Source organism: Suillus clintonianus (genome assembly GCF_016758775.1).
Source record: "Suillus clintonianus strain FC179 chromosome Unknown DEU56scaffold_12, whole genome shotgun sequence".
NCBI classification, from domain to species: domain Eukaryota; kingdom Fungi; phylum Basidiomycota; class Agaricomycetes; order Boletales; family Suillaceae; genus Suillus; species Suillus clintonianus.
In genome coordinates this window covers 164,879-178,330 of record NW_024539236.1, presented here as the reverse complement: position 1 = coordinate 178,330, position 13,452 = coordinate 164,879, and the positions used below count along the sequence as shown (strand labels likewise).

The 13,452-nt window shown below is 48.2% G+C and overlaps 6 protein-coding genes across 6 annotated transcripts; 2 read left to right on the top strand and 4 right to left on the bottom strand.

The window, feature by feature from the left end:
• Positions 1 to 1,015: 1,015 nt before the first annotated feature.
• DEU56DRAFT_81786 (uncharacterized protein) lies at positions 1,016 to 2,218 on the bottom strand. Its single transcript, XM_041353940.1, has 5 exons — positions 1,705 to 2,218; positions 1,641 to 1,649; positions 1,466 to 1,593; positions 1,127 to 1,408; positions 1,016 to 1,070 (listed from the first exon to the last, which is right to left on the bottom strand). The coding sequence occupies exons 1-4, from the start codon at positions 1,784 to 1,786 to the stop codon at positions 1,127 to 1,129; spliced, it is 501 nt and encodes a 166-aa protein (XP_041212164.1). The 5' UTR covers positions 1,787 to 2,218; the 3' UTR covers positions 1,016 to 1,070.
• Positions 2,219 to 3,661: 1,443 nt separating this feature from the next.
• Positions 3,662 to 5,052, top strand: DEU56DRAFT_730091 (Septin-domain-containing protein; the record flags this gene model as incomplete). Its single annotated transcript, XM_041348142.1, has 5 exons — positions 3,662 to 3,721; positions 3,791 to 3,842; positions 3,901 to 4,249; positions 4,300 to 4,873; positions 4,927 to 5,052. The coding sequence occupies 5 exons, from the start codon at positions 3,662 to 3,664 to the stop codon at positions 5,050 to 5,052; spliced, it is 1,161 nt and encodes a 386-aa protein (XP_041212163.1).
• Positions 5,053 to 6,546: 1,494 nt separating this feature from the next.
• On the bottom strand, positions 6,547 to 7,159 carry DEU56DRAFT_909134 (uncharacterized protein; the record flags this gene model as incomplete). The annotated part of the gene is made up of 4 exons (XM_041357073.1): positions 6,547 to 6,627; positions 6,677 to 6,743; positions 6,799 to 6,974; positions 7,025 to 7,159. The coding sequence occupies 4 exons, from the start codon at positions 7,157 to 7,159 to the stop codon at positions 6,547 to 6,549; spliced, it is 459 nt and encodes a 152-aa protein (XP_041212162.1).
• A 90-nt stretch (positions 7,160 to 7,249) lies between these two features.
• DEU56DRAFT_81632 (uncharacterized protein) lies at positions 7,250 to 7,834 on the bottom strand. The gene has a single exon (XM_041353837.1). The coding sequence runs from the start codon at positions 7,680 to 7,682 to the stop codon at positions 7,341 to 7,343; it is 342 nt and encodes a 113-aa protein (XP_041212161.1). The 5' UTR covers positions 7,683 to 7,834; the 3' UTR covers positions 7,250 to 7,340.
• A 3,269-nt stretch (positions 7,835 to 11,103) lies between these two features.
• DEU56DRAFT_978088 (uncharacterized protein) lies at positions 11,104 to 11,846 on the top strand (the record flags this gene model as incomplete). Its single annotated transcript, XM_041359675.1, has 4 exons — positions 11,104 to 11,244; positions 11,295 to 11,470; positions 11,526 to 11,592; positions 11,643 to 11,846. The coding sequence occupies 4 exons, from the start codon at positions 11,104 to 11,106 to the stop codon at positions 11,724 to 11,726; spliced, it is 468 nt and encodes a 155-aa protein (XP_041212160.1). The 3' UTR covers positions 11,727 to 11,846.
• A 542-nt stretch (positions 11,847 to 12,388) lies between these two features.
• On the bottom strand, positions 12,389 to 13,315 carry DEU56DRAFT_81535 (uncharacterized protein). Its single transcript, XM_041353774.1, has 4 exons — positions 13,053 to 13,315; positions 12,821 to 12,996; positions 12,695 to 12,761; positions 12,389 to 12,644 (listed from the first exon to the last, which is right to left on the bottom strand). The coding sequence occupies exons 1-4, from the start codon at positions 13,182 to 13,184 to the stop codon at positions 12,564 to 12,566; spliced, it is 456 nt and encodes a 151-aa protein (XP_041212159.1). The 5' UTR covers positions 13,185 to 13,315; the 3' UTR covers positions 12,389 to 12,563.
• Positions 13,316 to 13,452: the final 137 nt, after the last annotated feature.

Here is a 13,452-nt window from a genome sequence, read left to right as displayed (position 1 = left end):
ATCGTGAATCCCATCCAAATAAAATTACCGCTACTGTGTATGGTGATGTCTCATGTCCATAATGTTCTGGTTTCAGCGTAAAATATTTTGCTGACCCGCGTGCATGCTGCAAAGATAACGAAGCGGTGCCTTCTTCAACTCAATGTTTGCATTGTTCACCATATATCAGTGTCACTCATTCACTTGACAAAGCATGCGGACAGTCATTGAATACAAGCTTAAGCCTGATGGTCAGATACGAGCTCTATCAGAATTTCCAAACTTTGAAGATACCGGCACCAAGCTTGGTCTCCTAAATCTGTGCCTTCGAAGGTCCTCTTACAGACTTTTTGTTTAGTAGATGGTCATTGTAGCTCGTCACAACCATAATCTCCCATACCAAGAGTCTCAATTTTGCGAGTGGAATATCTCGGTAGATCTCGTATTGTGCCCACGCCCCAACAACTCCCCGATTCACTGAGACCCAGTTCAGGAGATAGCCTGATGGAACCTGTCTCAGCCACAACAGCTATGCATCAACGGCGGCACGTCCGTTGACGCAACTACGAATTACATTTCCTATCGGTAGTTATGTAGTAACTAAGTGATTGTTGATGAATGCGAGGCTCTGACAGACAAGCGAAATCGGCAGCAAGACCAGCCTTAAGCAGTGTTGGAAACCACCCAACCCGCTTCCTTTCCTGTGCTCATGACGGGCAGCCGAGCTGAACTGACCAACGTCAAGCCGACTTTTCCCATCTCACCCCCCCTCCCCCCGCACGACCACGTGTTACACCTGGCTGCTCATACCTCCATCCTTCAGGTTTGTGTCGACAATTTCGACGTCAAACATTACCGGGCGCATAGAGAATGTTTTCGCGGAATTGGAAATTGAATTGAAGCACAGGATGTGAGATTGCCAAAGTCAAGACTTAGTCTGAGCGCACACCCAATTAACAACAGCATCAGACATCCAACTTATTCAGAGGTAACTCGATTCAGTAAGTATAAATTAGAACAGCACTAGAACCAAATTGCCCCTCCGTCAGCAAAAAACCTTTTTTGAGATTCCAAGGCCCTGCGCTCCAGACCTGCGGGCTAAAAGTTTGAGCCATTCCACCAGAATGAAGTCGCGAAACGTTAGTACCTAGAAGTTAATAGGGTCCAAGCGGAAGCTGAAGGAGCCTTTCTTCTGCACTCCAAGAGACGTGTAGTCCCAAGAGAGGACAAGCTCGCTGTTCCACTCCAATTTGACGCCGGCATATCCAGTCGCCAGGGTTTCGGGCGTTACATTGAAGTCGATTTTGATGCCGCTGTTGAACATGAGAGCACCCATGCCCTGGCCGAGGAGGATGTGTCCAATGATGGGCGCATCGAAATAGACTTGAACCGCGACGGTCAAGGCGGATGTATCGATGGTGATGTCGACCTGAAGGTGAACACCGTTCTAAGGGGTGAATGAATACCGCCAAAAACGTGGACTGACCTCAATAGTGCCGTTTGCAACCCTCTTGACTAGGATGCCTTCGACAGCCTGAGTCTGGAGGAAGTAGATGACTTGTCCCTCATCAATCCTCACGCTCTCGATGTTGAATTTGAGGAACTTCAAGTTGACTGCAAAAGATTAGGGTGGTGGTCTATCCGCCAGCCAGCGTACTCACAAGGAACATCTATGAAACCGCGGAATGAGCATTGAGCTGAGGTACCCGAGAATATGATAATTACCTTCGGCGCTCTTGACTGCACGGTCTGTGGCGAGACAGAGCTTGCCGGAGGTCATCTGCGAAGGGGAGGCGAGGTTCGACATATTGTATAGTAAGTGAGTGTGTGGATACTCAGGGTAGATAGTTGGAGGATGATGTCTGCAGTTTACCGTTCACAATGTGCAGACTTTATATCATGAGCACATCGTGGAGGCACATTCACAGCGGCAACATCTGAGAACTGCACGACGAAGGCACCAGGCCACCGGACTTCATCTTCTTGCGATTGAACCACAAATTATGCGACCTGGAAATGGGAGTAGTCATTGTCTTTTCTCCACGCGTGCATGGAGGCATTAGGAAGCTGACAGAAGGGAGTACCTTGTACCTTCAAGGCTTCGAATATCTGTAGATGTGAATCTGATTAATTAATGCCTCTTCAGTACCTTTCGATGACGTCCTCGGATAGACTTTGACGGGCAAATTTGTGCGCCGACATAGCAGAATGGCTGCTAAGCGATGGAATTACATATCCCTGCGGATCCTTTTTCGCCTTGCTCGTTTGACTGACAGCCTCACAGCCACAAGACGAAGGTGAGAAGGGTACAAAGTCTGTAGGTTTAGTTGATACCTCTTGCACACCTTTCGACTTTTACTTGTCAAGTCTTTGACCAACATACTTGCTATGATCTAGCTTTTTAATCCGACAGTTTTGGGCGGCTGATAAAATACAACGAAAGTGTGTTGCACTCTAAACTTGTAGTGAGCGTGAGCGTCACGGTGAACTTGAAGTATATAACTGCTTCCGCTGTTGCTGTGCTTCCACGCCCACATCGGAAGCCCAGTTTGAGTTGATGCCAGGGTTTACCGCGGTATGTTAAAGCATCTAGACTCTAGAGAATTAATTACACGTTGATTAGCTTGGAATGTATGTGAAGCCTTGCAATCGTAAAGCTCGGAGATGCCACAACGCCAAGAAAAAACTCGTCGGGATGATGCAGCTCCCGTCCCTTCCCGGACCTGAATAAGTTACCCGTCAGTGGGAGCAGTTCTTACACAACAGGCGACAAGTAATTGGAACGTTACCATTGAGCTAGACCGCGACCGAGGATGGTAATGACGAAAGGTTGAGGCCAGGCGTATTAGGCGACCGCCGGGATATATGACTTGTTCTTCCCCCGACAATGGACAGTTATTCCAGCCTGTAGATCTGGAATACAGCCCTTGAAAGAACATATTCTTAATGGCGATGTGCGAGATGCACTATCGCTGTAGCATTTTTCTAATATATACAGCTGAATCGTCGTTAACGGGCAGCGTGAACCTTGTGCGATGAGGTCTGGTGATGTTTAACAGGTATACTCAGACAGGCTACTTCGTGAAATTTGGTGATATAACATCCGCAAGTACCTGCGCTGAATGGACCACTGGGTAACCCGTGAAGGGCGTCTGTCGAATATTGATTGAACTCGACATGGATAGTTGCGTGCCAAACATTTCCTTGTTCGCAAGGGTCGGGACCTCAGTATGCCCGTTCGTAATAAGAGGACCTCCTGTTACTATAACGATCCAGCAAAAAGGCTGGTACACGCTACGGGCGTCGTCCTTAACGTGTACATGACACAGGCTGGCATGCAAGAGTTCTCGTGCTGAATTGGGAACACATTTGCGGGATGCAAAAGTTGTATCCCAGGATATGAAACAGGCACTTGATTCAGTCTGCTCAGCGTAGCGATGAGCACACCAACTCGGGGTATAATTTCTGCGCTGAGGGGCATGAAGAGAAAATTTCTGAACGGTCCAAGGGCCGTCTTGAAGAAAATGTAAGGAGAACTACCCACAAGGTTAGTAGTACCCGCGCCACTAATAAAACCAAACAGCGCCAAATCGGCAATATCAAAAGTTGACAAGTTCGCTCCAGTTATTCGTTGCCTGTCCGTGCTGTCGTTGTCGTCGAGCAAGAGCATCAAAATTCAATCATGTCATCCGCACCAGCACCCTCTTTCGATGGCATCGGTATCGCCAACCTTCCCAACCAGGTGAGGAGCTTGTCTTGACATTTCTCTCATTTTTACCGACCACTATGGGTCTCCTTCCACGCGATATAGAGGCACAAAATCGTTGCCAAACATGGTGCACACTTCACCATGATGGTTGTCGGTGAGTGCAGCGCGTCTCCAGCGAGATAAACTAGCTCGCTTACTTGTCTGCACGCCAGGCGAGTCCGGTCTTGGGAAGACTACATTAGTGAACACGCTTTTCACGACCGAGTTGTCTCCTGCCAGGAACTACAGCAGGCGGCACCACAAGCAACTCGACAAGCTCACCGAGGTTGAAATCATCAAGGCTGAGCTTGAGGAAAAGCAGTTCAAGGTCAAACTTACCGTCATCGATACCCCCGGCTTTGGCGACTACGTCAACAACCGCGATTCTTGGTCTCCAATCGTTGATTTCATTGATGACCAACACGAGGCATATATGCGCCAGGAGCAGCAACCCCAGCGCAACGAAAAGATTGACCTCAGGGTTCACGCTTGCCTCTACTTCATCCGACCCACTGGGCACACGTAAGTTATATACTTTCTGAATCATTGGCAAACGCTGACTAGATTCTTAGTTTGAAACCGCTTGATATTGAGATAATGAAGCGCCTCGGCACACGCGTGAACCTTATCCCTGTTGTTGCGAAGGCGGATACCCTCACGCAAAATGACCTGTTCCTCTTCAAACAACGCGTCCGGGAGGTCATCGCTGCTCAGGGTATTCGCATTTATCAACCCCCCGTTGAGAACGATGACGAGTCTGCTGCTGAGCATGCGCGCATGCTCACTGACGCTATCCCGTTCTCGATCATTGGCTCGACTGAAGATGTCCAAACCCCTGATGGTCGCCTTGTCAAGGGTCGCGAGTACCTCTGGGGTGTGGCTGAAGTTGAGAATGAAAACCACTGTGATTTCCGCAAGCTGCGCTCGCTGCTCATCCGTACGCACATGCTCGACCTCATCTCGACGACGGAGGAATTGCACTACGAGAACTACAGGCAGCAGCAGATGGAGACGAGGAAGTTTGGGGAGCCAAAGGTCAAGAAAGTGGACAACCCCAAGTTCAAGGAGGAGGAAGAGTCCCTCAGGAAGCGCTTTACGGAACAGGTCAAGGCCGAAGAAGCCCGCTTCAGACAATGGGAACAACACGTAAGTGAACTCTGCAACCCTACATCAGTGACATTATCTCACTTCTTCCGTAGCTTATCGCCGAACGGGACCGTCTCAACAAGGATTTGGAAATGGCACACAGTGCCATCAAGTCGCTCGAGGCCGAGCTCGACAACCTCCAAGCTGGCTACGGCGGTCGCGGCAGTGCCAGGCGGTGAAAGTCGGATCCCGTTTGGTTTTGGACAAATATTCGCTCCGTATACCCTAAGATCCCGCTTGTGTTCGCTTCCACGTTCCCTTCCGCATTGTACCTTGCTGTCCATACGACGAACATTCTTTGGTCGTCTTGTCTTCCTTGGTTTTCCTTCTTGATTCGGAAGTTACGTTATATACCTTCTCGTACGCACTCCGCTGACATTATCATAATATGATGGTTTTCGTGCCAGATATTTTCTCTTGGGAGCATACTTGAATTGAAATGCCAACGGGAGAGTGATTGCTTGTGGCGTCTATTACGCTCATTGGCGACTAGTCATGACATTGGAAATCCGTCAAAATTAATTCAGATTTGCATGTACCATGTAGGCTAACCAGAGTCACCGACACCATCCATCAAGTCCAGGAAACAGGCATGTCATTCGATGAAACAAGAGTTTACAGGAAGACGACGAATCCTTTTTTTCAGCCGCAAGCAGGAGAGTTAGAAGATGTTTTCTGAAACAATGTATGGCGACTTTCGGCCCATCTCCAAATTCCTCACGTCCTCGTCTCCTGTTCCAAATCAAATTTTAAATCCTTCAGTGGGAACGCGTTATTTGAATTCGACACGACCGTGAAGTTGACGGAACGCGATATCTCTTCCAGATAGAGTACAGCACGCCCCTCACTCTGTGACAGAGTGCCGTGAACGATCTGCAGTCAGCGAAGGAGTTTGTGACAGTCGCGGATGAAGTTGCGGGTAGTAGCAACGAACGCATCGGAGTAAAGCAACCTGCACCCTCACGGTGACACGCAGAAATGCCGATATCAAATCCATGATTTCGCTGAAGCTCCGCTGACTCAAGGACCTTTCCACCGACTATCAAGACAGGTGAAGTTCGAATGCTGTCTGGCAGGCGTATCAGATCCTGAAACTCCCCGTGAGATACATTTGGCACATGAGGGAAAAGAAAATGGGCGTCAGTGCAAAACAGTTCCAGTTCGGCGGTGTGCTCCCGTACCCAAATAGAAACAATATTAATTCTCGCATTGATGAAGTACATGCCGTCCTCAGCATGAGGACCGTCACCGAAACCTTGACAGTAACCAGGAGATCTCTGTAGTGATGAAACATCGTACCGCTAGTACTTTAGCCCATTCGCCATTTCTGGAAAACGCCCGGCTGGATTCCAATGACACCATGCAAAGTGCAGGAAGTAGCCATTGTAACGGTCAAATGCAGAAGAGAGATGGTGTAGATGATACTTGATTAGAGGATATGACGACGTCAAGCCACTGGACGTTGAGCAGACACATGTGAGTATCATCCCCAAGCTTCACCACGGACTCCCCCGTGTTTGGAACCGGCGAGTTCTACGAATCTTTGATGCAACTTGAAGCCCTTCGATGAGTGATCTATCAAGATCGTTCTGCCATCCATATGCCACTCATCAAATTCGCCAATGGAGTAAGGTAAAGTCTCCAAATACGTCAACCATCTCGATGGATAGCAACTAGTTGGTACCAGGTATGGGTTCCTTTGCGATGAACAACCAAGCTCGGCTTGGGTTATTTATATTATCATCCTCAAGAACCTGACAAAGTAATGAGGAACACGCTTTACAAGAAATGTTCGAAGCCTACTTGTGCCCCGTTCGCGATAGAGTCGTTTTGTACAGCCAGCGCTTTGCCGGTGCACTTGTCCACGATACTGTGTTCGAGAAGCTAACCTCACTTTCGTTGTAGAGAGGAACCTTGTCACCTACTTCCATGCATACGGGACTGCGGTACTTTGTTGGAGACTCCACGGATAAATCGAGTAGCTGGTGACGACGCTGCCAGCAACGCTGTCGGTTTTGTTTGACTGGTCGAAAGAGAGGAACGCGCCAGTCCCAAAGGACTGTATGGTCACCCCACACGATTCGGTGTTCGCTACGTTCCACTGCGAAGGATACAACCAAGGGCTTGATGAAGAGCATCGAGGAAACGCACGATGTCATTTCCTAAGCGATTTCCAACACTATTGACGATGTCACCCGGAACACCCTCGAAATTCAACACATTCAAGTAGGTGTGCGTCGTGGCGTTCATGATAACATATGAGCCTGTAGGAATGGTGATGGACATGTTCAAATACTTGAGGGAAGAGTATGTATAGTATGACTTTATACTTGGATAATTATATACAGAGCTCGAGGATTGGAGTGACCCTGACTAAGCAGACCCTCTGGCAACCAGTACAACTGTCACTTGAAGCACCGTACATTCCCTACAAACTCGCGACAGACTTGTAAGGGTCGATACAAGTCTATACAAGTCCGTGCGTGCGGCAATGTTCAAAAGAATCAAAACATGCGCCTGTAAGTCTACTCGTACATGTCTGGCTTAAAAAAATGAATGAGTATTTGAAGCCTAGCTGGAATGTGAAACCCAATGGTCCGTCAGAGCGTGTCCAGATGTGCACGTTGCGATCGGTTCCGCCAATCGCAAGTATTATCGCTTCGCCAAAGTAAGCAAGGTGCCTATTCATGACGAAACTGAGTCCCTCACCTTCAGAAGATGGTAGAAATGCGAGTGCCAGGGACAAAGGATAATACCCTTGAAGCGAGATGGTTTGGAGCTCCTTCACCTCATCCGTCACAATTAACATAATTCACTACGCTGAATGATAGTTCTACCACCTCCCATATTTTGATGGAAGAGTCTGAACTTCCGGTAAGCAGGAATTTGTCAAACGCGCGAAGTACAGAGATGGGTGGTGCGCTTGCATGATCGTGGGTGATCCTCCACTATAAACATTGTGAGGGCGTTCGCATAGCAGGCAGATTGACGTACCTCTGTCCCAACTAATCTCCACTGGCAGTACCGGACTGTTCCCTTGTCATCCGCACTAGCAAACGTGTCCGAAGCCACAAACCGAACGCAGGTTACAAGGCCTTGGTGACTGTGCGCAAGTCACTGTGACAATACACTCACTCGAGTGTTCCACAGAGCGAATAATTTGCCTGAACCACAGGCACAGGCAATCAGAGAAGAGGTGGAGGCATCTGCAGCATGGTTGAAGCGATTGGCAGATGATGACTCATTGCTAACGGATGGCTTGGACTCATTGCAGATCATAGTTAAAACTTTACGGTCTAGTAGCTCAACTTGTTGGTATGCCATTTCGCATGATGCGCGGATTATTCACACAATCCTAGGATGCGCTATAGGTTTGAGTACGAGCTCACCGGCTGTCCTTGATGATCGTCGACTCCGACGCGGATAGTAGGAGCAACTTGGACGGCGCCGCTGTACAAGCTTTACATTTGTGCACGCAAACCTTCTGTATACATATCAAAACTCATGAGACGTCGAAGTTCGCGCGTTTCGTTGTATCAGCTGTGAGCTTTACATTCAACACATTTGTTGTAAAAACTTTACATCCCATACATCTCTGATAGTGCTTGCATATACGCTACAAGCCTCTGCATATCTGTTCGCGAGGGTTTGTGTACCATACAAGGCAGCGACCGGTCTTACACGCCAGCCAGCAGCACTTTACCAACTAGTCACTAGTTGGTACCAGGAATGGGTTCCTTTGCGATGAAAAACCAAGCTCGGCCTGAGTTGGCTATGTTATTGTCCTCCTCAAGAACCTGACAAAATTAATGAGGAACACGCTTTACAAGAAATGATTGAGGCCTACTTGTGCCCCGTTCGCGACAGAGTCGTTCTGTACAGCCAGAGCTTGTCCGGTGGCCTTGTCCACGATGCTGTGTTCGAGACGTTAACCTCACTTTTGTCGTAGAGTGGAACCTTGTCACCTACTTCCATGCATATGGGACCGCAGTGTTTTGCTGGAGACTCCACGCATAAATGGAGTTGCTGGTGACGACGCTGCCAGCAGGGCTGTCGGCTTTGTTTGACTTGTCGAATGAGAGGAACGCGCCAGTCCCAAAGGACTGTATGGTCACCCCACTCGACTCTGTGCTCGCTACATTCCACTGCGAAAGATATAACCAAGCGCCTGATGAAGAGCATCGAGGAAACGCACGATGTCATTTCCCAAGTGATTGCCAACACTGTTGACGATGTCACCCGGAACGGCCTGGAAATTCAACACATTCAGGTAGGTGTGTGTCTTGGCATTCATGATAACATATGAGCCTGTAGGAATGGTGATGTTGTTGGACATGTTAGAATACTTGAGCGAAGAGTATGTAGTATGACTTTTTACTTGGATGCTTTTATACAGAGATGCGATGGGCGTCTGGCCCCGGCTCACGGGTTTTCCGATGTATTGTCGGGAGTGAAGACAGAAATTCTGGTGTTGCCCTGAAACATTTCCGCGGTTATGGCAGATTATCAGTTACCAACTTACGACTTAGTCCACGTCAGTTCGGATTGTATTCATCTCCGCACCTCTCCGTACTCCACGGCCAGAGCAAACATGGATATTGAACGTTCTGAACGTAGAGATCCGACAAGTAGATGTGCGTGCATGCCATTAATGAGGTACAGGTTCCCACTCGATCATGGTTCAAGCGAACGCTCATCGAGCGCTCAGGAGTCAGGAGTCAGGAGTCAGCGCTCATCAATGACGGCAGATTTAGAACAGCGATCATATATTCAATGTAGACGCGCATACCGGTGGCACCTGTCAAACCCAGAGAGATGAAAAGAGGCCCAAAGCCCACAATTATGGAAAACTCACATGTTACCGACTCACCAGGAGGGCTTTCCATGTCTATAGCTATGTTCAAACGAAGCATGGCGTGTTGTATTTTCGTTCAGGGTGAGCTGCTTCGCTCGTGATGGATTCATCTTTGGTCATGCATGCAGGACGCCGTGTCGTACCAGCCGCATCTATGATCTTGGCAGGTCACGGTAGTAAGTTACAGCGGTTAAACCGCTTATTCGGTATCAACCGGTGATGAAGGTGTGGAAGCGAACCACCTCATGTCTTGGGCGTCTTTGGAAACGAAGACGGTTAATTTAATGAAGTAAGTCAAACACAATACATGCAACCTATGTGAGGGCATACATACTAGAAGACGTGGAGACAAGAGGCAGACGAATGTATATGGCTGAGGCAGTGCATGGGATTGATGTCCGGTAGCGCAGTGTACACGTAGTTCCACACCTCAGGCAGCAGTTTGCGGAGGCAAAAGGTAGGCTTTTAGGCCGAGTTCCTATGTTGTGGGAAACCAGCCTGAAAGGCCCATGATTTTCCAATCTAATTTAGGATCTGTTCTAAAAATAATATCATACCTCCTCCAGCTACCACCTCTTTGCCCTTATTTCCTACCTTCATATCTATGACTCTGCGCTCAGATAGTCGTGCAGCGCAACTCACTACGTCTGGGTTGGGTGCTAAGTTTGTCAGTCCACGAAAACAAAGGGACAAACGCAAAACTCAGACATTAGTCGAACTCCCTGGTCAGAAAGCAAAGCATCTGAAGTTACAGGTCAAATTGGCATCTCTAGTAACGAGCGAAGCAGCTCACCCTGAACGAAAACACAACACGCCATGCTTCTTTGAACATAGCCATAGACATGGAATGCCCTCCTGGTGAGTCGGTGACATGTGAGTTTTCCATAATTGCAGGCCCAGGGCGTCATTTCATCTCTCTGGGTTTGACAGGTGCCGCTGGTATGCGCGTCTACATTGAATATATGTTCAGCTGTTCTAAATCTGCCGTCATTGATGAGCGCTGAGTGCTCGATGAGCGTTCGTTTGAACCATGATCGAGTGGGAACCTGTACCCCATTAATGACATGCACGCACATCTACTTGTCAGATCTCTACGTTCAGAACATTCAATAACCATGTTTGCTCTGGCCGTGGAGTATGGAGAGGTGCGGAGATGATTACAATCCGAACTGACCTGGACCTAAGTCGTAAGTTAGTAACTGATAATCTGCCCTGACCGCGGAAATGTTTCAGGGCAACGCCAGAATCTCTGTCTTCACTCCCGAGGATACGTCGGAAAACCCGTGAGCCGGGGCCAGACGCCCATCACATCTCTGTATAAATTCATCCAAGTAAAAAGTCATACTACAACTACTCTTCACTCAAGTATTCTAACATGTCCAACTTCATCGCCATCCCTGCAGGCTCATATGTTATCATGAATGCCAAGACACACACCTACCTGAATGTGTTGAATTTCCAGGCCGTTCCGGGTGACATCGTCAATAGTGTTGGAAATCACTTGGGAAATGACATCGTGCGTTTCCTCATTGCTCTTCATCAGGCGCTTGTTTATATCTCTCGCAGTGGAATGTAGCGAGCATCGAGTCGGGTGGGGTGACCATACAGTCCTTTGGGACTGGCGCGTTCCTCTCCTTCGACCCGTCAAACAAAGCCGACAGCCCTGCTGGCAGCGTCGTCACCAGCAACTCCATTTATGCGTGGAGTCTCCAGCAAAACACTGCGGTCCCATATGCATGGAAGTAGGTGACAAGGTTCCACTCTACGACAAAAGTGAGGTTAACGTCTCGAACACAGCATCGTGGACAAGTCCACCGGACAAGCTCTGGCTGTACAGAATGACTCTGTCGCGAACGGGGCACAAGTAGGCCTCAATCATTTCTTGTAAAGCGTGTTCCTCATTAATTTTGTCAGGTTCTCGAGGAGGACAATAATGTAGCCAACTCAGGCCGAGCTTGGTTTTTCATCGCAAAGGAACCCATTCCTGGTACCAACTAGTGACTAGTTGGTAAAGTGCTGCTGGCTGGCGTGCAAGGCCGGTCGCTGCCTTGTATGGTATACAATCCCTTTCGAACAGAATTGCAGAGGCTTGTAGCATGTATGCAAGTACTATCAGAGATGCAAAGTTTTTACAACAAATGTGTTGAATGTAAAGCTCATAGCTGATACAACGAAATGCGCGAACTCCGAGGTCTCATGAGTTTTAATGCGTATACATAAGGTGTACGTGCACAAATGTAAAGCTTGCCCAGCGGCGCCGTTCAAGTTGCTTCTACTATCCGCGTCGGAGTCGACGATCATCAAGGACAGCCGGTGAGCTCGTACTTCGAACCTATAGCGCACCCTAGGATTGTGTGATCAATCCGCGCATCATGCGAAATGGCATACCCACAAGTTGAACTACTAGACCCTTACAAGTTTGTCACGAGTTTGTAGGGAATGTAGCGCTTGTACACCTTGTACTGGTTGCCAGAGGGAGACTTCGAGGACACTCCATCTCCCTGCTTGCGCCCTCCTAGATGGCTGTATGCTTCACATCACTCTTAGCGATCCGCGTGGTCCGCGATGCACAGTTATCTCCTACCATCCCCGAGCCCACATGCTACTCACGGGGGCCAGACAGCGTTATCATAAGCCTGCAGAACATACACTGAACTTATGTCTGCAATGGTCAAAATCTCTCGCGTTTAAAGTCACACTCAACTCTTTTCGACTTCGTGGCGGCTCGTGATTCTAAAGATCCCCAATGTTCAACACTTTGCATCAATCAAATTCATCGGGTAAAAATAAGTCTCGACTCTCCGAGCACATCATTCCTCCAATATTGATTGTCAATTAGTTGGTACCAGCCAGGGGTTCCTTTGGGATAAAGAACCAAGCTTGGCTTCCGTTCTGCGTCAATCTCGCTTCGAGAACCTGGCAGCAACATTAAGTGACACAGTTTACAGAAAATGTCTGAGGCGTACTTGTGCCGCGTTCGCAGCAGAGTTGTTCTTCACAGAAAGCCCTTGACCAGTATAATTATCCACGATACTGTGCTCGAAGATTAAACCTCATTATTGCTCAGAGATGAATGTTGATTCGACACTTACTACCAGGCATATGGGACTGCGGTGTTTTTCTGTAGATTCCACGGATAAATTGAGGTGCTGGTGACGACGCTACCAGCAGGAGTGTCGGTTTTGTTCGAGGGATCAAAGGCGAGGAAAGCGCCAGTTCCGTAGGATTGTATAGTTATCCCGCACGACTCCGTTTTCAACACGTTCCACTGCGAAGGACACAATGAGGCGCAGTGACGATGATCGGAGCATGGGGTAAACACACCATGTCATTTCCTAAGTAATTTCCAACACTATTGACGATGTCACCCGGAACGGGCTGGAAAGCGAGGACATTCAGGTAGGTGTGCGTTGTGGCATTCATGATAACGTAGGTTCCTGTAGGAATAGTGGACATGTTGGAATATCTGAAGAGCGCCCATCTTGATAACGGAGGGCGAAGACGTTATAACTTTTAAGTTTTGATCAATGATTGGTGATGCTTGGACTGAGCGGCTGTATGATATTTCCCATGATCAAGTTCAGCATATCTTTTGCAACGAAAAACAAAATGCTTGAATATTGGTACTGTAAGAAGACAAGTGTGATGATGGGTATGATACAAATACAATCTCTATGACCGACCGTCTGTAGAGTAAAGCAATAGCACAAGTCCCCTACCAACA

Excerpts from the sequence above, each read along its gene's own strand:
- DEU56DRAFT_81786 (XM_041353940.1), bottom strand. The coding sequence starts at position 1,786 with ATGTCGAACCTCGCCTCCCCTTCGCAGATGACCTCCGGCAAGCTCTGT. Across the intron at positions 1,409-1,465 it reads TTGCAAACGGCACTATTGAG|GTCGACATCACCATCGATAC; the intron begins GTCAGTCCACGT and ends GTTCACCTTCAG.
- DEU56DRAFT_81632 (XM_041353837.1), bottom strand. The coding sequence starts at position 7,682 with ATGTTAATTGTGACGGATGAGGTGAAGGAGCTCCAAACCATCTCGCTT.
- DEU56DRAFT_81535 (XM_041353774.1), bottom strand. The coding sequence starts at position 13,184 with ATGTCCACTATTCCTACAGGAACCTACGTTATCATGAATGCCACAACG. Across the intron at positions 12,997-13,052 it reads ATTACTTAGGAAATGACATG|TGGAACGTGTTGAAAACGGA; the intron begins GTGTGTTTACCC and ends TGTCCTTCGCAG. Across the intron at positions 12,762-12,820 it reads GCAGTCCCATATGCCTGGTA|TATCGTGGATAATTATACTG; the intron begins GTAAGTGTCGAA and ends CTTCGAGCACAG.